Source organism: Spea bombifrons, chromosome 6 (assembly GCF_027358695.1).
Source record: "Spea bombifrons isolate aSpeBom1 chromosome 6, aSpeBom1.2.pri, whole genome shotgun sequence".
Taxonomy (NCBI): Eukaryota; Metazoa; Chordata; class Amphibia; order Anura; family Pelobatidae; genus Spea; species Spea bombifrons.
Genome location: NC_071092.1, coordinates 17,737,903 through 17,762,765, shown reverse-complemented (window position 1 = coordinate 17,762,765; position 24,863 = coordinate 17,737,903). Strand labels below are relative to the sequence as shown.

Here is a 24,863-nt window from a genome sequence, read left to right as displayed (position 1 = left end):
AGAGTTAATCATAACATACAGACATCCCGTTTTATATGCAGTGGGCAAATTAGAAGTACACAGAACTGTTAATTTGTGCAACAATCCATTAAAGTTGATTTTTTGGAAAAGCGATGTTGCACTCTTTGGGCCAAGGAAGGGTAGAAGAATGGGATATTTTGGTTTATAAGGGGGTGAGAGGGCATATTTGGGCACTGTATCCCCTCAAGTTGATATACCGTATTTACTCAATTATAAGACAAGGTTTTTTCAGAGCAAATGCTCTGAAAAATAACCATTGTCTTATATTTGAGGTCATCTTCTAATCAGACCTCAAATGGAGGGGAAGGATGAAAGAGCAACCCTAGCTCTCTACTGTGCCACACCCCAGTGATGCCCTGACAAAAGGGTTGGGACAAGTCGACCTCACAATAGCCCCTGGATGAAGCCACATGCTCGTGCTCAAGGGGAATGGAGTTTTAGCCTGCTCCATGTCAATCCACAACGTGGGGGAGGGGCGGTAGCCCATTTGCTTCAAGCTTCGATGTATTGTGCGTTCAGAGATGTATTCTGCATTATTCTGGTTGTAATGCATGGCTATTTGAGTTACTGTTGCCTTTTTTATCATCTTGAACCAGTCTGCCCATTCTCCTCTGACTTCTGACATCAACAAGCCATTTTTGTCCACATAACTGCCGCTCACTGGATATTTTCTCTTTTGCTGACCATTCTCTGTAAACCCTATATATTGTTGTGCGTGAAACTCCCAGTAGATCAGCAGTTTCTGAAATACTCAGACCAGCCTGTGACGGGAGGTGCTGTACCGATCGCGCGATCGGGCAGTTTAAAATGCCCGATTGCGTCACTGCTGACTTAACCCGGAAGTTCATCGGAGGACAGGATATCCCCTGCAGGGGATATCCTGTCCTCCGATGAGGCAGACGCTGCGATCTCTATGCACATCTGTGAGGACCTGCATAGAGATCACAGTGTGATCGGTGCAGGGGGATCGCGGGGAGGAGAGTGAGAAACCATGTCTCTCACCCACCTCCCATACTGCAAAACGAATAGGAGAAAAAAAACGGTTATTCATTTAATAAATAATAATAAACAATCATTAAAATAATAATAGAAATAATAATAAAAAAAATAAAGTGAGCTAAGTGATGTCATTGTGACATCACTGGCATTAATAACATGTTCAAGAGGTCCCTAAGAGGACCTCTAACCATTTAAAAAAAGAATATATATATATATATATATATATATATATAAAAAAGATAATAATAAAAATAAAAAACTTACATCCCATTGCCCTAGCATAACATCTACCCAGTATAACCCTCCTGCCCCTGTTCACAACCCCCAAACCCGTTAAGCCATAAGCATAAAAATTCTACAAAAAATGTACACCTTATAGTTTGTGCCCTGGTGCTGGGAAAGTATGGAAAATCTATAGAAATTGGGTATTTCTGAAATTTGGACACCTGAATTGATAAACTTGGTGTTACTCACCTGTCCTCAGGTCCCACGTTGCCGCATCAGCCGCCACGAAGGAGAGGGAGATCCCCCTCCAACGCACGGCCACCTCCACAGCAGCCGCCACGAAGGAGAGGGAGACCCCCCTCCAATGCACGGTCACTTCTGCAGCAGCAGCCACGAAGGAGAGGGAGACCCCCCTCCAACGCACAGCCACCTCCGCAGCAGCCACCATGAGGGAGACCCCCCCTCCAACGCACGGCCACCTCGGCAGCAGCCGCCACGAGGGAGAAGATGGTCGTCTATGCCTTGTGCTAGTGCCCAGATAGCGTTTACCTTCCTGATTCCTGTGTTTGACCTCGGCTTGCCTGACTACGTTGTTATCCTGTATCCTGACCTCGGCTCGTTTATTGTTTATCCTGATCTCCTGAATCCTGACCTCTGCTACGTTTATTGGTTATCCTGCACTCCGGAAAAAGGTATTTTTTCTAATTTTCACTACTTTTTACTAAATTTCTCATTCTACATTTTCGGCTAAATCATCCAACTATGGTATCAAAGAAAGCTCTATCTCTCCTTGAAAAAAACAATATATAGTTTACATGGGTACACTATTCACAGGAAAGGAGAATCATCGCTGAACCGACATAGCGCAAAAATGGCAAAATTGTTCCGGGACTTGAGGTACCAAAAACCCCTGGGATTAAAGGGGTTAAGAGCCAACACCTTCTGTCTCACCTGAAAGACACAATTCTTAGCTGGTGGTGACCAGGGATACAGAGCCGGATGAGTGCTGTTGTATCTCCGCTACCCGTAGCTTGGTAGTCTCTGTCGACAAGGGAGACAGCCTCTGGTGGGGGAGTGGCCCCGTACAGTGCCAGCCACCACTGAACCTCCCGCTGAAAATCATTCACATCCGAAGCCTCGGAGGTTGTGTTGCTGGTCCTATCGTCCTCCATCAGTTCTTCTGCCTCCATTGAGCATTTTGGAGGTTAGCTCACAACAGATCCATTAACTTCTGGAGCCTGTCCCTGAGCCCCAACACATAAGCTATCACAGAAGGGTCCTCCGTAGCTAGGGCTCCCTCCCAGTGTTCCCTCAGCAGATCTAAGGCCCCCCTCACCCATCTCCCATAGAGTAATTCAAAGGGGGAGAAACCAGTGGCCTCTTGGTGAACTTCTTAATAGGCGAAGAAGAGGTGGGGCAAGTGGCGTTCCCAGTCCTTATAGGTGACAGTGAACTTCCGAAGAAGTTGCTTCAGGATGCCGTTAAACCGTTCACGAGTCTGGTCTGCGGGTGATACTGGGATCTTCCACAACTGCTGGGTCAGGTTACACTTTGAACCGCGTACCCGTAGCTTGGTAGTCTCTGTCGACAAGGGAGACAGCCTCTGGTGGGGGAGTGGCCCTGTACAGTGCCAGCCACCACTGAACCTCCAGCTGAAAATCATTCACTTCCGAAGCCTCGGAGGTTGTGTTGCTGGTCTTATCGTCCTCCATCAGTTCTGCAAAGGCTTTGGGCTTGTTGCTAGCGACTTTACCCAAAGCTTCAAGCAGATTCCATCAGCTGTAACTCATCGGAAGATGAGGAAGGTATCCCAGTGGTATACCATAGAGCTCTGCCATAGAGATCTTCCTTGCTGCTGAAATCTTAATTGTTCAAGGGATTAACCCGTCACATTCCCCCAAGCATTAGCAAAGATTTAGTGTATGGGTAAAACAGAACTCTCTCTATTGAGGACAGCACACATGATAGGATTAAAGGTATAATCCCATCAACCACCAGACAGTGCGGCACCGCCATACAGTTCTATGGCCAGCAATGTCCACCTGACAAAGAGTCACTAGTTTGGGGTGATCCCGGGTCCAAAGATGTTATGATCCAAAAAGTGACGTGATCCGGCGTCAGACGCAGTAGCCGAGCCAGAGTTCCATAGCCGCAGCTGGGTAAATCCCGGTGCCAAATATTGGTAATAAAACCAGGGTTACTGAACGAGCTCGCTCTCCGTAACCACCACCGAGTGTTGCTCACCACAAGCTTAATGTAACATCAAAAGAGCAACGTGGTGAGGATAAGGGTGTCTGAAGCAACGCTGTTCAAATTGTCAGCGGGCATCGCCGCTGTTCCTAACCGCCACACAGTTCCATGAATGTGCGGTTAGGTCACAGCAGGCACCAATCAGGTGGAATCCAACCAAGATTAGTGGTATACAGGGTCCATAAGACTTTAATCCTTGGGAAAACCATAGGGATGGGGCGTAACACAGGAAAACAGGTATGGGGCCACAATAACATAGGGGATAAACAGATGGGCTGTCACATCATAATTACTGGGTTATTACATGACACTGGTCCATAGAAAAAGCAATTTTTTTTTAATTAAAAGTCTACTGTCCAGCCATCCAATTAGTCATATAACACACTCATGGCCCTGACTGACGAACCTTTACAATTCAGACGAGCCATTTTGTATGGGTTTTAAAAACGGATGCTATTGTAATACAGTTTCATAACAATTTTCTTACCTGGCTCAATTGTAATTACCATTCCAGGATGTAGAGGAATAGAACGGGATATAGCTGGTGTATCATGGACATCCATGCCAAGATAGTGTCCAACATGGTGAGGACAGTACTTACGGGCATACTGAAAGAAAATCAGCAAATATACATGTATGATGCAGTTATGTAGAGAATAAAAACATAGATAAACAATATAACAAACTCTTCTTTTTCATCATTAATATAAAATCAGAGAATTATGATTTAGAATTAAATCAAATGAGGCAAAATAGATGCATGGAGATGAATAACACCTTGTTGGGAACCTCAGGGTTTGAACCAACATAACTGAGCATGGATGTTTGTGCACCTGCCCGTGGCTCTGTGTTTGCTAGGATCCACTCCCTATTTCTCCTGTCATTCTAGACTGTTCCTCACACACTTGTGGGCAATCATAAAATTAGTGGCCTGTAAATGCCTTGTTGCCCCATTGTTATGCTGGGCCTGCTTTCATGGTGTTCTAGTACTTCTTTGATTTTGACCCTTGGACTTCGACTTTGATTATTTTCCTATTTATTCCTTTGGTATCTTTTGCCTAGATTTTCTGCTACCAGTTTTGACTCAGACTACAACTGCGTTCAGCTCTTTTAGTTAGATTACTTGACATATGATCTATTACTGAAAGGATCCTCAGACGAGTCTTTGTATTGTCCTAGAATATAATTGTATACAAGCCCATTATGTCTTTATGGCTGAGATCCTTAATACATTTAGTACATTTAGTGAACTATTTCCATTCTTAGCATGTTTTTTTTTAATATAAACTGCTACAAAAAACTGGGACGTACTAAACAGCATATTGGGGATGATGGGATGATGGGATGATTGGCTGCAATATTCAGCACTATCAATAGGTGTCAGTATACTTTTTACACTCATGGTAAATCAAAGTATGTTCTTTTTGGTAGTTCTTGATACTAAGTTGCAACAAATACATTGCAAAAAGAAGCTGCAAATGTTTAACTGTTTACTTGCTGAAATATATACAGTTTTATAAAGGAATCATGGTAAATTCTATAGAAATAATAGAAACATTTTAACCCCTTAAGGACCGGGCTCATTTTTCGTTTTCTACCCTGTGGGACCGAGGCTGTTTTGACACTTTTGTGGTGCTTGTGTTCAGGTGTAATTTTCTCCTCACCCATTTAGTGTACCCACATAAGTTATATATTGTTTTTTTCAGGACAAGATGGGCTTTCTTCAGATACCATTATTTTGATCGTATCATCTTATTTACTATAAAAAAATTAAAAAAACATGGTGAAAAATTGAAAAAAAAGAAATTTTATGACTTTTATTTGAAAAATCTTTTACTCACCTAAAAAAGCAAGTAAAAAAAACAGCTAAATAGATTCTACTACTTGTCCTGAGTTTAGAGATACCCAATGTTTTTATGTTTTTTTGCTGTTTTTTGTACGTTATAGGGCAATAAGTACAAGCAGCGTTTTATGATTTCCAAATCTTTTTTAACAAATCTGGTCAGTCTGCCTACATCTCCTCTTTGGAACATCTTTGAAGCCGGTTAACTCAATTTAACCCATTCAAACCATATATTTTTGAAAACTAGACACCCCAGGGTATTCCAAATGCTGTTATTTTAACCCTTTCCATGCACCAATTATACAACTACACTTTGTCAAACTTTGTAATAGTAATTTTTTTTATTTTTTTTTCCACACAAATTGTACTTTAGTTATAGATATACAGGTTCTGGTATATGTCACTATCAAACAACACCCCAATGTGTGTTCAGGAACATCTCCTGAGTACAGCGATACCCCACATGCATGGGTTTGTCAGATTGTGTGGCTGGTAAAAGGCTACTTTTGGGGCATGCGTAATTCAGGTGGTCATTTGGTCATTCTGCCTCCATCTCCTCTTTGGAATATCTTTGAAGCCGGTTAACTCAATTTAACCCATTCAAACCATATATTTTGGAAAACTAGACACCCCAGGGTATTCCGAATGCTGTTATTTTAACCCTTTCCATGCACCAATTATAGAACTACACTTTGTCAAACTTTGTAATAGTAATTTTTTTCACACAAATTGTACTTTAGTTATAGATATACAGGTTCTGGTATATGTCACTGTCAAACAACCCCCCAATATGTGTTCAGGAACATCTCCTGAGTGCAGTGATACCCGACATGCATGGGTTTGTCGGGTTGTTTCAGATTTAAAATGCCACATTTGGGAAGTGCGCTTTTTTTCTCCATTTTGGTCAGTCTGTACCTATGCCCTATCTGTGAGCTAGGCCACTCCAATTTACCCCATCAGCCATTTTTTTTATATATTAGACACCCCTTGGGTATTTGAAGTGCTTTTATTTTAACTCTTTGAGATTTTTGAGAAATTTTAGCACTTGCTCAAAATAATAAACTTTATTTTTTAATTTTTTTAATACTTTTTTTATATTTTTTTTACACATTTTGCTGGTACTGGATGGTTCATCTAGTGACATCACTGCATAATTATTTTTAAATGTTAGCACATTTTTTTATTTTTTATTTTGAATATTTTACTAATCACATAGTGATTAGAAAGCTGGGCTCCATTGACTTGCATGGTTGAATGCAGTACCTGTATTCAACCAGCAAGTGGAGCCAGTTCTCTAGAGGGTCTGGAGACCATCTATCAAACTTTTTCTTGTTTTTTTTTTTTACAGAGCGGCGGCCATCTTACTTGATGGCGAAGATCACCGGCAGCTGCGGCTGTGACCGCTCTCCGGAGCGGTCACAGCCCACCTAAAGGTAAGTGTTTGGTGTCGCTGGATGCCTCCTGATCGAGGCATTCCAGCGACACCATTTAAGTTTAGGAGGCGATCGTTGATCGCCTCCTAAACGCTTTTAAAACGGGCGTCCGCCGCCATACAATGTATGGCGGCTGTTGACGCCCCGGGGAGGGGCCAGACATGGCCCCCGATGCCGATCTCGGCCTTGCTGAATGCCTCGATATCGAGGCATTGCAGCAAGGCCGTTTAAGCGAAGAAAGTGATCCTTGATCACTTTCTAAGCTTATTTAACTTTTTGACGGTTCAGGACCGTCAAAGGTCATTTAGTGACCTTCTTGTCATGACGGTCCTGAACCGGCAAAGGTCGCGAAGGGGTTAAGTAATCAACATATTGATATAATATGGTACATGTATGTGCAAACACCATATTTTACCTGTTTTGATTGGCACAATATGGGAATATATATTATTATTATTTTTACATGGGGAATATTGCTGGAATATTATAGTTACACATGCTAAGGAACATATTTGACCCATTTCTGATAAGAATATGGCTATAAATATTTTTTTACATGGGGATTATGGGTGGAATATTATAGTTACACATGCTAAATAACACATTTGACCCATTTCTGATAAGAATATGGGTATACTCATTTTTTTACATGGGGAATATTCCTGGAATATTATAGTTACACATGCTAAGGAACATAATTGACCTGTTTTTAATAAGAATATGGCTATAAATATTTTTTTACATGGGGTATATGGGTGGAATATTATAGTTACACATGCTAATGAACATATTTGACCCATTTCTGACAAGAATATGGGAGTATTATTATTTTTATATGGGGATTATGGGTGGAATATTATAGTTTCACATGCTAAGGAACACATTTGACCCATTTCTGATAACAATATGGATATAATTATTTTTTTACATGGGGATTATGGGTGGAATATTATAGTTACACATCCTAAGGAACACATTTGACCTGTTTTTGATAAGAATATGGCTATAAATATTTTTTTACATGGGGATTATGGGTGGAATATTATAGTTACACATGCTAAGGAACATATTTGACCCATTTCTGATAAGAATATGGGTATAATTATTTTTTTACATGGGGATTATGGGTGGAATATTATAGTTACACATGCTAAGGAACATATTTGACCCATTTCTGATAAGAATATGGGTATAATTATTTTTTTACATGGGGATTATGGGTGGAATATTATAGTTATACATGCTAAGGAACATATTTGACCCATTTCTGATAAGAATATGGGTATACTCATTTTTTTTACATGGGGATTATGGGTGGATTATTATAGTTTCACATGCCAAGGAACACATTTGACACATTTCTGATAAGAATATGGGAATATTATTATTTTTACATGGGGATTATGGGTTGAATATCATGGTTACAGATGCCAAGGAACAAATTTGACCTGTTTCGGATAAGAATATGGGTATACTCATTTTTTTACATGGGGATTATGGGTGGAATATTATATTTACACATGCTAAGGAACACATTTGACCTGTTTTTGATAAGAATATGGCTATAAATATTTTTTTACATAGGGATTATGGGTGGAATATTATAGTTACACATGCTAAGGAACATATCTGACCCATTTCTGATAAGAATATGGGTATAATTATTTTTTTACATGGGGATTATGGGTGGAATATTATAGTTACACATGCTAAGGAACATATTTGACCCATTTCTGATAAGAATATGGCTATAAATATTTTTTTACATGGGGATTATGGGTGGAATATTATAGTTACACATGCTAAGGAACACATTTGACCCGTTTCTGATAAGAAGATGGGTATAATATTTTTTTTACATGGGGAATATGGGTGGAATATTATAATTACACATGCTAAGTAACACATTTGACCCATTTCTGATAAGAATATGGGTATACTCATTTTTGTACATGGGGAATATTGCTGGAATATTATATGGAATATGGGAGTATTATTATTTTTATATGGGGATTATGGGTGGAATATTATAGTTACACATGCTAAGGAACATATTTGACCTGTTTTTAATAAGAATATGGCCATAAATATTTTTTTACATGGGGAATATAGGTGGAATATTATTGTTACACATGCTAATGAACATATTTTACCCATTTCTGACAAGAATATGGGAGTATTATTATCTTTATATGGGGATTATGGGTGGAATATTATAGTTTCACATGCTAAGGAACACATTTGACCTGTTTTTGATAAGAATATGGCTATAAATATTTTTTTACATGGGGATTATGGGTGGAATATTATAGTTACACATGCTAAGGAACATATTTGACCCATTTCTGATAAGAATATGGGTATAATTATTTTTTTACATGGGGATTATGGGTGGAATATTATAGTTACAAATGCTAAGTAACATGTTGACCCATTTCTGATAAGAATATGGGTATAATTATTTTTTTACATGGGGATTATGGGTGGAATATTATAGTTACACATGCTAAGGAACATATTTGACCCATTTCTGATAAGAATATGGGTATAATTATTTTTTTACATGGGGATTATGGGTGGAATATTATAGTTATACATGCTAAGGAACATATTTGACCCATTTCTGATAAGAATATGGGTATACTCATTTTTTTACATGGGGATTATGGGTGGAATATCATATTTACACATGCTAAGGAACACATTTGACCCATTTCTGATAAGAATATGGGAATATTATTATTTTTACATGGGATTATGGGTGGAATATCATGGTTACACATGCTACGGAACACATTTGACCCATTTCTGATAAGAATATGGGTATAATATTTTTTTTTACATGGGGATTATGGGTGGAATATCATGGTTACACATGCTACGGAACACATTTGACCCATTTCTGATAAGAATATGGGTATAATATTTTGTTTTATATGGGGATTATGGGTGGAATATCATGGTTACACATGCCAAAGAACACATTTGACCTGTTTCTGATAACAATATGGGAATATTATTATTTTTACAGGGGGATTATGGGTGGAATATTATAGTTACACATGCTTATTAACATATTTGACCCATTTCTGATAAGAATATGGGTATAATATTTTTTTTACATGGGGATTATGGGTGGAATATCATGGTTACACATGCTAATTAACACATTTGACCCGTTTCTGATAAGAAGATGGGTATAATATTTTTTTTACATGGGGAATATGGGTGGAATATTATAATTACACATGCTAAGTAACACATTTGACCCATTTCTGATAAGAATATGGGTATAATATTTTTTTACATGGGGATTATGGGAGGAATATCATGGCTACACATACTAAGGAACATTTGACCTGTTTCTGATAACAATATGGGTATAATTATTTGTTTTACATGGGGATTGTGGGTGAAATATTATAGTTACACATGCTAAGGAACACATTTGATCTATTTCTAAAAGAATATGGCTATAAATATTTTTTTACATGGGTATTATGGGTGGAATATCATGGTTACAGATGCCAAGGAACAAATTTGACGTTTTTCTGACAGGAATATGGGAGTATTATTATTTTTATATGGGGATTATGGGTGGAATATTATAGTTACACATGCTAAGGAACATATTTGACCTGTTTCAGATAAGAATATGGGTATACTCATTTTTTTACAGGGGGATTATGGGTGGAATATTATAGTTACACATGCTAAGGAACACATTTGACCTGTTTTTGAAAAGAATATGGGTATAATTATTTTTTTACATGGGGATTATGGGTGGAATATCATGGTTACACATGCTAAGGAACATATTTGACCTGTTTCGGATAAGAATATGGGTATATTAATTTTTTTTACAGGGGGATTATGGGTGGAATATTATAGTTACACATGCTAAGGAACACATTTGACCTGTTTTTGATAAGAATATGGGTATAATTATTTTTTAATCCCCATGTAAAAAAATATTTATAGCCATATTCTTTTAGAAAAAGGTCAAATGTGTTCCTTAGCATGTGTAACTATAATATTCCACCCACAATCCCCATGTAAAAAAAAATAATTATACCCATATTGTTATCAGAAACAGGTCAAATATGTTCCTTAGTATGTGTAGCCATGATATTCCACCCATAATCCCCATGTAAAAAAATATTATACTCATATTCTTATCAGAAATGGGTCAAATATGTTACTTAGCATGTGTAACTATAATATTCCACCCATAATCCCCATGTAAAAATAATAAAATGCCCATATTCTTATCAAAAATGGGTCAAATTTGTTCCTTGGCATCTGCAACCATGATATTCCACCCATATTCCCCATGTAAAAAAATATTATACCCATATTCTTATCAGAAATGGTTTAAATGTGTTAGTTAGCATGTGTAACTATGATATTCCGCCCATAATCCCCATGCAAAAATAATAATACTCCCATATTCCTATCGGAAAAAGGTCGAATTTGTTCCTTGGCATGTGTAACTATAGTATTCCACCCATATTCCCCATGGAAAAAAATATTATACCCATATTCTTATCAGAAACGGGTCAAATGTGTTCCTTAGCATGTGTAACCATGATATTCCACCCATAATCACCATGTAAAAAATATTTATAGCCATATTCTTATCAAAAACAGGTCAAATATGTTCCTTAGCATGTGTAACCATGATATTCCACCCATAATCCCCATGTAAAAAAATATTTATAGCCATATTCTTATCAAAAACAGGTCAAATATGTTCCTTAGCATGTGTAAGCATGATATTCCACCCATAATCCCCATGTAAAAAAATATTTATAGCCATGTTCTTATCAAAAACAGGTCAAATATGTTCCTTAGCATGTGTAACTATATTATTCCACCCATAATCCCCATGTAAAAATAATATTACTCCCATATTCCTGTCAGAAAAAGGTCAAATTTGTTCCTTGGCATCTGTAACCATGATATTCAACCCATAATCCCCATGTAAAAATAATAATATTCCCATATTCTTATCAGAAATGGGTCAAATGTGTTCCTTGGCATGTGAAACTATAATATTCCACCTATAATCCCCATGTAAAAAAATGAGTATACCCATATTCTTATCAGAAATGGGTAAAATGTGTTCCTTAGCATGTGTATCTATAATATTCCACCCATATTCCCCATGTAAAAATTATTTATAGCCATATTCTTATCAAAAACAGGTCAAATATGTTCCTTAGCATGTGTAACTATAATATTCCACCCATAATCCCCATGTAAAAAAATAATTATACCCATATTCTTATCAGAAATGGGTCAACATGTTACTTAGCATTTGTAACTATAATATTCCACCCATAATCCCCATGTAAAAAAATAATTATACCCATATTCTTATCCGAAACGGGTCAAATATGTTCCTTAGGATGTGTAACTATAATATTCCACCCATAATCCCCATGTAAAAATAATAATACTCCCATATTCCTGTCAGAAAAAGGTCAAATTTGTTCCTTGGCATCTGTAACCATGATATTCAACCCATAATCCCCATGTAAAAATAATAATAATATTCCCATATTTTTATCAGAAATGGGTCAAATGTGTTCCTTGGAATGTGAAACTATAATATTCAACCCATAATCCCCATATAAAAATAATAATACTCCCATATTCTTATCAAAAATGGGTCAAATATGTTCCTTAGCATGTGTAAATATAATGTTCCACCCATAATCCCCATGTAAAAAAATGAGTATACCCATATTCTTATCCGAAACAGGTCAAATTTGTTCCTTGGCATCTGTAACCATGATATTCAACCCATAATCCCCATGTAAAAATAATAATATTCCCATATTCTTATCAGAAATGTGTCAAATGTGTTCCTTGGCATGTGAAACTCTAATATTCCACCCATAATCCCCATGTAAAAAAATTAGTATACCCATATTCTTATCAGAAATGGGTCAGATATGTTCCTTAGCATGTGTAACTATAATATTCCACCCATAATCCCCATATAAAAATAATAATACTCCCATATTCTTATCAGAAATGGGTGAAATATATTCCTTAGCATGTGTAACTATAATATTCCACCCATAATCCCCATGTACAAATATTTATAGCCATATTCTTATAAAAAACAGGTCAAATGTGTTCTTTAGCATGTGTAACTATAATATTCCACCCATAATCCCCATGTAAAAAAATAATTATACCCATATTCTTATCAGAAACGGGTCAAATATGTTCCTTAGCATGTGTAACTATAATATTCCACCCATAATCCCCATATAAAAATAATAATACTCCCATATTCCTTTCAGAAAAAGGTCAAATTTGTTCCTTGGCATCTGTAACCATGATATTCAACCCATAATCCCCATGCAAAATAATAATATTCCCATATTCTTATCAGAAATGGGTCAAATATGTTCCTTAGCATGTGTAACTATAATATTCCACCCATAATCCCCATGTAAAAAAATGAGTATACCCATATTCTTATCTGAAACAGGTCAAATTTGTTCCTTGGCATCTGTAACCATGATATTCCACCCATAATCCCCATGTAAAAATAATAATATTCCCATATTCTTATCAGAAATGGGTCAAATGTGTTCCTTGGCATGTGAAACTCTAATATTCCACCCATAATCCCCATATAAAAATAATAATAATATATATTCCCATATTGTGCCAATCAAAACAGGTAAAATATGGTGTTTGCACATACATGTACCATATTATATCAATATGTTGATTACTTAAAATGTTTCTATTATTTCTATAGAATTTACCATGATTCCGTTATATATTTCAGCAAGTAAACAGTTAAACATTTGCAGCTTCTTTTTGCAATGTATTCGTTGCAATTTAGTATCAAGAACTACCAAAAAGAACATACTTTGATTTACCATGAGTGTAAAAAGTATACTGACACCTATTGATAGTGCTGAATATTGCAGCCAATCATCCCATCATCCCCAATATGCTGTTTAGTACGTCCCCCCAAAACTGCATTTTGTGTGGCCTTATCAGTGACACACAAAAGGAAATATTACATCCTTTACACTGAATTCCTCTTTTAAAATTGAACAACTGCACCAATTACCTGAGATTGCAGACTGTTGGAAAGTCTATTATCCACACCTATATCCTTCTCCATAGTATATTTATTAAATAACTAGTGCCATTTGTCTTATCTTTACCATGTTTTCCCCCCTAAATGTATAATTTAAATTTTTCCTATGTTGAAACATATCTGCCATTTTACTGTCCTGTCTCATTTTGCCTAAGACCACATCCATTTCTGATTCCTTCCTTTCTGTCATATGCAAATATTGTGATATTGTTTTCACCTTCCGGTTCCAGATCATTAATATTTTTTAAAAATGCTACTATGGATAGACCTGTGAGATACTCCACTCAAAATTTGTATTATAGACTTTGCAAACTCTAGGCAGACCACACCCACTGCATTTTCCTGGTCAATATTGTCTTACAATATTGTCTTACATTTTCAAGCAAGTTTCTTTGATATGACCTATTACACGTGTGATGTCTACTAATATCACTGCAAAGCACAATTTGCCTGTATAGCACCGGTCATAGCTGTAATTTATCCATTAACATCCATTACTTAATCAAAAGGTATCTGGGAAAAACAATAGAGAATACCACAGCAAATGGAAATCTGCTCAACAAACTACAGTCATGGCCAAAAGTTTTGCGAACGACACAAATATTAATTTTCACAAAGTCTGCTGCCTCAGTTTAGATGATGGCAATTTGCATATACTCTAGAATGTTATGAAGAGTGATCAGATGAATTGCAATCAATTCCAAAGTCCCTCTTTGCCATGAAAATAAACGTAATCCCACAAAAACATTTCCACTGCATTTCAGCTCTGCCCCAAAAGGATCAGCTGACATCATGTCAGTGATTTTCTCGTTAACACAGGTGAGAGGGTTGACGTGGACAAGGCTGAAGATCACTCTGTTATGCTGACGCTTTAAAAGCAGGTTGGGGGTGCTGCGTGACTGGATGACGTAATGTTGCATGCTCCGGGAGGCGGAGGTGAGGGGTCTCCCGATGGTTTGCGTTGCTGAGTAGCGAAGAGTCTGCTGGGGTATATACGCTTTCCTCTGCCACAAAAGATTTGACGGCTCAGCCTAGGGACTCTTTGGAGACCGGGACGTCGACACCCAGAGAGATTCAGGATTTGGGAGAATGTGCTGCTTGCTGCTGAGGTAGCGAGATTACCACAAGAATGCCGTGCGAAAGGAAAAAGGCATTTTAGCCTTATATTATTTTGGCTATATATGAATTCGATCTTCTGTAGCAGAAAAGAGCACTATCAATATAGCATAAGGAAATACAGGTAAGTATTCCATTTAACTTTCTGGGTTTAGCTAAACTAGTATTCAGACTGCTCAGCATCCTAAATAAACTTACCACATTATCAATTGGGGAGTAGAGTGCTAAAAGTTAAAAAAAAATTCTCCTCTTTGATTTTTTGTCACCATGCCCCCCAAACATCAGGCTATCAAAGGCAAAGAAAGAAAAGAAAGACCCTAAACAGGATAAAGGAGTTACGACTCCCCCCCCCAAGATCAATTAAAGAAACACTGGACTATTCACACGCAGAATCAGTTTCCTCAATGGAGGAAGCAACAGCTAGCCCTGTGAGACAGAACTCTATAGTAATTACTCAGCACATACTGAGATGTGCCTTGGGCAATTTAATGAGAAATATAAAACAAGAAATTTATAACAGCTCCAAAGAAATTAAAGCAGATATTGCTGCCTTAACAGAAAATCTTGAAAAGATAGAATCCAAACAAGCACATTTGGAAAAACAACAGATATCAACTACTGATTTGAAGATCTGCAAATCAAGATCGCTGACCTTGGAGTTCTACTCCAGCGATAAGCTTGAAAGATTTTTACTAGAAATGATTCACGACTTGCATACTGAAGCTGTTTTCTCAGACAACTGGATAGATAGATGCCACTGATTAAGAAAACCAAGCTTCATAGCTGACAATATTCCCAGAGATGCGATAGTCATCTCCTCCTCTTACCATCTGAAGGAGAAGATACTGAGATCTGTGAGAAATAAGTCTTTGAAAGATCCAAGATTTCTTGATATCCAGATCTATGCAGATCTCTCCTTCTCTACAAGGATTTGGAGGAGATCCTTCCAACTAGAATTACGTATATACAGATGGTTGGGGCGCAAATACATACAGGGAAAATCATATAATAATAGTGCAATATGTATAAACAATATTCAGTGCTGTGTGTGATGTGATATGCACTCACAAACAATATAGATGCATCAGACCCATCAGCGTATGGGGTAAAATCCTTTTAATAATCTTCATTAAGAATCTATAAAAAAGCAGACTATAATAGTGCCGTATCTTTGGGTGTACCGGATGAAAAAGTCAAGTTACACTCACAGTCTGTATAGGCACAACATGAAAAGATGCGCTTAAACGCTTGTGACGCCAAAAGTCCGCGGTAGTCCTGCTTAAAAGAGTCCGATTGAATCCTTCTCGGCGCGTTTTGCCTGTTCGGCCTCCTCAGGAGCAATAAAAATAATCGTTAAGTACTTCCGTCGTGTCTCTCTGTCTTTTTATGTGTTCCGTATTTCCGGGTTCTGACGTAATTATGTTGTATGGGATTGAGATGGTCTGTCTTCTAGTTAATAAAGTTCTGTCTGAGTGTGTGGACGCGACCTCCGATGATTGACAGCAGATTCGGACATCACCTCGTTGGAAGGAACTCAGAGTGGTCCCTCCTCTCTCAACATATGGGAGATGGGAAGGAACAGAAAGTACTTTAACCACTCCGGTGCCGACCAAAATGCAGACCCGGCACCCATGGAGAAAACATCTAAGATACATATAGAGGTATGACCAACAAAAGAAATAGGAGTTCCACTTATATAGGGATATAGAGGGATGTGCATATATAAAAGCAATGGAGAATTACATAATAAATTATAAATATTAGTATATATACCGTATTGGCTGGGATATAGGCCGCACCCGAATATAGACCGCACCCTAAAAGTTAGGTGCTTTTTTAAAGAAAAAAGTCTCTGCCCCCCCCCGAGATATGCTGCCACTCTGTCCCAAAGATGTACCCCCCCCGAGATATTGTCACGGGGTCAGGGAGAGAGGAAGGATCCTACTATGCAGATAAGCACTGTAGAGAAGTCCAGTATACAGTCCGTAATCAAAAGGGCAAAGGCAGGCAGCGAGGTCAAACGTTTCCGAGGTCGATGCAGGCAGAATAGGAGCAAAACGGGTAAACAGATCCGAGGTCGTAGGCAGGTAGCGAGAATCGTAGTCAAAAAACAGGCAAAGGTCGGTACACAAGGAATTCAAGATAATATAACGCAATCAGCACACCCAAAAAGTATTACACTTTGAACGGGTGAAGACAGGGGAGAAAAGTGGCGTTTAAATAGGAGAGTAATTGCAAACAGCTGTGTAGCGCACGCTACGTACGTTGCGTACGTCGCGTACGCTGCACAGGCTGAGTACGCTGCATAGATTGCGTACGCTGCGTAGATTGCGTACGCCGCGTAGATTGCGTACGCCGCGTACGCAGTGTACGCAGCGGTACGCCCGATGCGGACCTGCGCCGCGTCATACCCGCGTCCCCTTCGGTACGCGAGGGAGACGCACTGACGCGCCCACGGCGAGCAGACGCGGTCCCAGCAGAGATAGAAGATGCGGGACCGCGACACCGCCGTGTGCGCACGGCGGGAACCGCAGCGACGGAGGAGTCGGGACCAGGCGAGGCAGCCCTGGCGTCAGAGGTAAGTACAGCGGCGCGCGTGACAGTACCCCCCCCTCCAGGAGCGCGTCCCGAGCGAGACGGAGCCGGACGAAGAGGGTGGAGCGCATGAAACCGAGCGACGCGAAGGGGAGCATGAACGAAGCGAGCGGGCACCCACGTCCGTTCCTCAGGACCGTACCCCTTCCAAGCCACGAGATACTGAAGGCCGTTACGAACCCTACGTGAATCAAGGATTCTGTCGACGACGTATTCCTCATGACCATGGACGGCAAGCGGGGCTGGAGGCTTGAAAGGAACGGTAAACTGATTGGATACATAGGGTTTCAGCAGGGAGACATGGAAGGACCGCGGAATCCGCATGGTAGGTGGCAAGGCAAGGGACACCGTCACGTCGTTAAGCTTGGCACGAACGCGGAAAGGCCCAATAAAACGAGGCCCCAGGGTCCGGGAAGGTTGCCGCAAACGGATGTTTCGCGTAGATAACCAGACACGGTCGCCCACTTGATAGTCCGGAGGTGGAGTCCTCTTGGCATCAGCAAAGCGTTTATAGCGAAGTTGGGCTTTCAGGAGAACCTCCCGGAGTTTCTTCCAGTGAGCGTCCATGTCAGATACACGCTTGTCTACCGCGGGTACCATGGACGAGGAACGAGAAGACGGAGGAGGCAGTATGACAGGGTGATAGCCCAGGGCAGCAAAAAATGGGGTACATCCAATGGACTCATGCAGAGAGCCATTATAGGTCATCTCTGCGAGCGGCAGGAGAGACGACCAATTGTCCTGGCTATCGTTGCTGAACATTCGCAAGTATTGTTTGAGTGTTTGGTTAGTCTTTTCGGTTTGTCCATTGGTCTGCGGATGATAAGCAGTCGATAAGTGGAGTTGTATTCCGAGTCTCTGGCAGAGGTGTCTCCAATAGCGGGATATGAATTGTGTACCGCGATCGGACACCATGTGGAGCGGAAGACCGTGAAGACGGACGATGTGATTGATAAAAACATCGGCAAGTTGTGAAGAGGATGGCAGGCGTGGTAAGGCGACGAAATGAGCTTGCTTGGAAAAACGGTCGACGACCACCAAGACAGTCGTGTTACCCTGTGATTTGGGGAGATCCACGATAAAGTCCATCGACACGTGTGTCCAGGGAGCCGTGGGAACGGGAAGAGGATGCAGGAGACCTTGAGGTCGACTCCGAGAGGTCTTCTGGCATGCACAGGTGTGACAGGCGGCCAGATATGTTCGGACGTCTCTGGTGAGTGATGGCCACCAGAATGACCTGCGGATGCGGTATTCTGTCTTCCGGAACCCAGAATGACCAGCGAGGAAGGATTTATGTCCCCAGTGAAGAACATCCGTACGAAGACCGGGAGGAACGTAGAGGCGTCCCGGAGGAGGACGTTCAGAAGGCGGGATGGCCCTTTGGGACATACGGATCCTGCTCATCGTGCGTATGGACAGACTGGCAACAAGACGTGTGGATGGAATGATGGGTTCGTTGATGTGCTGATCCCTGTGGTTATCGTGTTGTCTAGAGAGGGCATCAGCTTTGATGTTTTTGGAGCCTGGTCTGTAGGTGATATAGTAATTGAACCGGTTGAAAAATAGCGACCACCGTGCTTGTCGAGGGCTTAATCTCTTGGCGTTCTCGATATACAGCAGGTTCTTGTGGTCTGTAGGATGATCACGGGTTGTTCTGTACCCTCTAGAAGATGGCGCCACTCCTCAAGTGCCATTTTGATGGCTAGGAGTTCACGGTTACCGACGTCGTAATTCCGTTCGGCTGCGGAGAAACCCTTAGAAAAGAAGGCACATGGATGATATTTTGTGGTTTGATCATGGCGTTGTGATAGGACAGCCCCTGCTCCGGTTTCGGATGCATCTACTTCCAGGAGAAACTGTTTGGTAGGATCCGGCCGACGTAACAGGGGAGCTGAGACAAAAGCTTGTTTTAGCCGTTCGAACGCCTGTCGGGCGTGTGTGGACCACTGAGACGGATCGGCTCCTTTTTTCGTCAAGGCGGTAATAGGGGCTGCTATGGTAGCGTAGTTTCTGATGAATCGCCTGTAATAATTAGCAAAGCCCAGGAACCTTTGGACGGCTTTGAGTGTTCTAGGGAGGGGCCAGGCTGTGATGGCCTCGAGTTTGGCAGGATCCATGTGAAGTCCTTCGGAGGAGACGATATAGCCAAGGAAGGGTAGACGTGTCTTCTCGAATAAGCATTTTTCAGCCTTGGCAAACAACCCGTTCTCCCTTAGTCTTTGTAGAACAGCTCGTAGGTGGTGTCGATGTTTTTCGAGTGTTGGAGAATAAACGAGAATATCGTCCAAATACACGATGACATGAGATAAGAGCATGTCCCTGAAGACGTCATTTATGAAGGACTGAAATACTGCAGGAGCGTTGCATAACCCGAAGGGCATGACTTTATATTCATAGTGCCCGAAGCGGGTGTTGAAGGCCGTTTTCCATTCATGCCCGGACTTGATACGGATCAGATTGTAAGCACCCCTGAGGTCTAGCTTTGTGAAGTATTTGGCTCCTTTCAGGAGGTCGTAAATCTCTGTGATGAGAGGAAGGGGGTACCGGTTTTTTATGGTGATACGGTTTAACCCCCTATAATCGATGCATGGCCGTAGGGAACCCTCTTTCTTGGCCACGAAGAAAAATCCAGCTCCAGCAGGAGAAGAGGATGGGCGGATGAAGCCTTTCTCCAGGCTTTCTTGGATATAACGTTCCAGAGCTTTGTTCTCCGGTTCGGAGAGGGGATAAGTACGTCCCCGTGGCGGATCGGTTCCAGGCAACAGATCGATAGCACAATCGTAGGAACGGTGTGGTGGTAGCCTCTCCGCATCTTTTTTGGAGAATACATCCAGATAATCCCAGTAGTGTCTAGGTACTATGGTTTTGGGATCTGTGGGTGTGATCTCGAGGACGAGATTGAGTCGTCGACAAGGCATGACACAAGACTCTTGACAGTAATTGCTCCACGCTAGTATGTCTCCTTTTACCCAATCGATGTGTGGGTTGTGCTGTCGCAGCCAGGGATGTCCCAAGATTAGAGGGGCATGAGGAGACTTGATTATCTCAAACGTGAGCTGTTCCTGGTGGGTTACCCCTACCAGTAGGGTCAGAGGTACGGTTTCCTGTGTCACGAGTCCTGATCCCAGAAGTGAGCCATCAACGGAAGCGACCAGTGAGGGAGCTGTCTTGGTACGAAGCGGTATGTGCTGCTCCTTCGCCCACTGGTGATCCATGAATATGCCCGCAGCCCCGGAATCTATGAATGCGCGGGTGGCTACAACGTGTTCCTCCCAACGGATGGAGACGGGCACCGTCAGGCGTGTAGTGGGAGGAGAAGAAAAAGGACGTGTGCTTAGGTTGCCTTCTCCGGTGCAACCTAAGCGTTGTCTTTTACTGGTTTGCTGGGACAGGAGGACAACAGGTGATCAGCTCGGCCACAGTATAGACAGAGCCCCTGTGTCCGTCTGTGTTTCTTTTCGGCCTCAGTGAGGTGGCGCACTGTCCCTATTTCCATGGGTTCGTCGACCACGAAGGAGGAAGATGTGGCAGCCGAAGGCCTTGTGTAGCCGGAGGCGAGCGGTACTGGTCTTTTCCCACGGGAGTGTTCGTTCGCCCTTTCTTGGATACGTTTATCCACTCTGAGACAAAGGGCTATGAGATCCTCAAGATCCGCAGGGGTATCATGGAAGACGAGGGCGTCTTTGATCTTCTCATTGAGGCCTCGTCGGAAGGCTGCTTTGAGAGCGCCCTCTTCCCAGTTGGTTTCATGGGCCAGGGTGCGGAATTCCACCGTATACTGAGCCAAGGTTTTGCGGCCTTGTTGGATGTCAAGCAGTGAAGACTCCGCTGTTTCTTTACGACCTGGCGCATCGAAAACAGTCCGTACGGCTTCCATGAAAGCGGGGCAGTCCTCGAGGAGATAGGAATCTTGCTCCACGAGGGGAGAAGCCCACAGTAAGGCATCACCTTTGAGCAGCGAAATGATGAATGAGACCCTCTTGGAGGATGTCTGGAACGCCTGGGGGTGATTTCGGAAGTGGAGCATGCATTGATTAAGGAAGCCACGGCATTCCTTCGGATCTCCAGAATATTTGTCTGGCAGAGGGAGCCTGGCAACAGCACCTGTGTCCTCGTGATGAGCGTCTCTGTGATGGGGTGTTCCCACAGTTGGGAGAGACGTCAAAGAACGCAACAAGTCCGTCATGGCATCCACCTTCTGTTCCAGGGACTGTAGCTGGGTGGCTTGCGCCGCCAGACGCTGGTCCTGTAGGTCTTGGCGGGCTTGCAACCGCGCCATATCCGCGGGATCCATGTTTTGACCCGTTCAAAACTGTCACGGGGTCAGGGAGAGAGGAAGGATCCTACTATGCAGATAAGCACTGTAGAGAAGTCCAGTATACAGTCCGTAATCAAAAGGGCAAAGGCAGGCAGCGAGGTCAAACGTTTCCGAGGTCGATGCAGGCAGAATAGGAGCAAAACGGGTAAACAGATCCGAGGTCGTAGGCAGGTAGCGAGAATCGTAGTCAAAAAACAGGCAAAGGTCGGTACACAAGGAATTCAAGATAATATAACGCAATCAGCACACCCAAAAAGTATTACACTTTGAACGGGTGAAGACAGGGGAGAAAAGTGGCGTTTAAATAGGAGAGTAATTGCAAACAGCTGTGTAGCGCACGCTACGTACGTTGCGTACGTCGCGTACGCTGCACAGGCTGAGTACGCTGCATAGATTGCGTACGCTGCGTAGATTGCGTACGCCGCGTAGATTGCGTACGCCGCGTACGCAGTGTACGCAGCGGTACGCCCGATGCGGACCTGCGCCGCGTCATACCCGCGTCCCCTTCGGTACGCGAGGGAGACGCACTGACGCGCCCACGGCGAGCAGACGCGGTCCCAGCAGAGATAGAAGATGCGGGACCGCGACACCGCCGTGTGCGCACGGCGGGAACCGCAGCGACGGAGGAGTCGGGACCAGGCGAGGCAGCCCTGGCGTCAGAGGTAAGTACAGCGGCGCGCGTGACAGATATGCTGCCACTCTACCCCCCCGAGATATGCTAACACTCTACCCCCCGAGATATGCTGCCACTCTACCCCCCCGAGATATGCTGCCACTCTAACCCCCCCCGAGATATGCTGCCACTCTGTCCCCAAGATGTCCCCCCCACCAGACTTACCGGTGCAGACTCCACGGGGTCTTGCGGGGGACATCTACGCATAACGCGTATTCAACTTCCGGCGCCGGTAAGGAAGATTGTTCGCGCAGGCGTTCACTGTCTGCGGCGATGCGAGCATAAACAACCTCTGCTGCCGGCACGTCTGCAAGATGTGCTTTAAAATCCCCCTTGCCTGGACTTCCCCCGTGGGAATTCCCGGCAAGGGAGATTGTTAAAGCACATCGAGCAGACGTGCCGGCAGCGGAGGTCGTTCACGCTCATCGCCGCTGTGCCCACACTCCCCCCGTGGGAAGTGCTGGCAGGGGAGGCTGTCTGAGCGTATCAGAGAGTAGGATATAGGTCCCCTAGACTGCTGCGGGGGATCTGTATCCTAACCCTGCTGCCCGCCTGGCGCCCGGGACTGCATGTCCCGGGCGTCGGGCGCTAGACCCCGAATATAGGCCGAAAATAGGGGAAAAAGTGCGGCCTATATTCGGGCCAATACGGTATATATTTTTTTTCATTTATTTATAAATAAGGTAAAAATCTATAATCAAATGTAAATATTAAGAAAAATATAATACTCTTTTATATATATATATGTAGTAATAAATACAAAAAATAAACCTTTAATGTAACAGATCAAGAAATAATCATTATATATAGGCACATCAATAGAGGCGATAGCTGCAGAGTACCCACCTAAATCCCTCAATCCTGTACAACGTAATTACGTCGGAACCCGGATATACGGAACCCATAAAAAGACGGAGACACGACGGAAGTACTTACCGATTATTTTTATTGCTCCTGAGGAAGCCGAACCGGCGAAACGCGTCAAGAAGGATTCAGTTGGACTCTTTTAAGCAGGACTACCACTGACTTTTTTACACCATACGCTGATGGGTCTGATGCATCTATATTGTTTCTGAGTACATATCACATCACACACAGCACTGAATATTGTTTATACATATTGCACTATTATTATATTATTTTACCCTGGATGTATTTGCGCCCCAACCATCGGTTTATCTACACTTTCAGGAAGAGTGTTCTTTTGGGCTGCGGCAGTCATCTGAAAAGTATTATTAAGCTTTTTAATTTCATTTTCCATATTCACTTGTAAGCACAAGAATTTGGTTGTTTAAGTATTTTTATCACTAACAAAATTATAGCTTTATTTAAATTTAACAGCTCTACTGATTTATTTATCTAGTTAGCTAAATGTACACAGACACCTTAACTTAAACATTAACAGGCAACTAGAGCATAGTGGAGAATTGTTTGGAGGGGGTTAAAAATTGAAATGTGTAGCTATGTGCATTTAATAGGGCTCTTTATAGAAGAGTTGCTATTTTTTTATAAATATCAGATTGAGTGTTTGATGTACAGATTCCTTTCTCCATATCTATCTGATATTTAAGTTGAATATGAACTGCTGACCATGGAGGGAGAGTGTGTGTTTTCCAATTTCTTGCAATTATCTTTGTTGCTAAAAGGGTGTGGACAATTAGGAAATATTCTTCTTTTTTTATATTTGGGCCAATTGAGTAAAGTAAGGAGAGTAGTTTTAGGTATACGTGAAATAGGTGTTTTAAGTCGGTTGTCCTGCTAATCAAAGGTCGTTTTCCATAATTTCTTTGTTTCCTCACATCCCCACCAAATGTGGAGATAAGTATCCTGTAATTTGTGGCAACGCCAGCATATTGGTGAAATAGTCGGATACATTTTAAGATACCATTTGTTAATCAGTTTGAAATGCATTTCATTTAGATTCAAACAGTGATTAATTTGTTTGGTTTTTTGTAACGATCTACTCCATTCCTCAGAGGTTATTTTTTGCAGTTGTTTTGATAACCTGATAAGCTCTGTAGTTTTAGTTATCAAACCTTTCTTTAATTGCATTCTACGAAGAAGTAAGTAGAAGTGTAGATCAGGGTGTTGCAGTGGATGTAATCTACTTGGATTTTGCCAAGGCGTTTGACACGGTTCCACACAATAGGTTAGTATTCAAACTGAAAGAAATTGGCCTAGATGCAAATTCTTGTTCTTGGATAGAACATTGGCTTAGAGGTAGAGAACAGAGAGTTGTTATAAATGGTAAATTT

General features: G+C 41.6%; 1 protein-coding gene across 2 annotated transcripts in view; it reads right to left on the bottom strand.

The window, feature by feature from the left end:
- The window catches only part of XPNPEP3 (X-prolyl aminopeptidase 3), a 211,176-nt gene that overhangs the window by 341 nt on the left and 185,972 nt on the right, over nt 1–24,863 (bottom strand). For both annotated transcript variants that reach the window (XM_053468633.1, XM_053468632.1), the window contains exon 10: nt 3,983–4,103. In XM_053468633.1, coding sequence (XP_053324608.1) covers nt 3,983–4,103 — 121 coding nt within the window. The remainder of the gene's footprint in view (nt 1–3,982; nt 4,104–24,863) is intronic.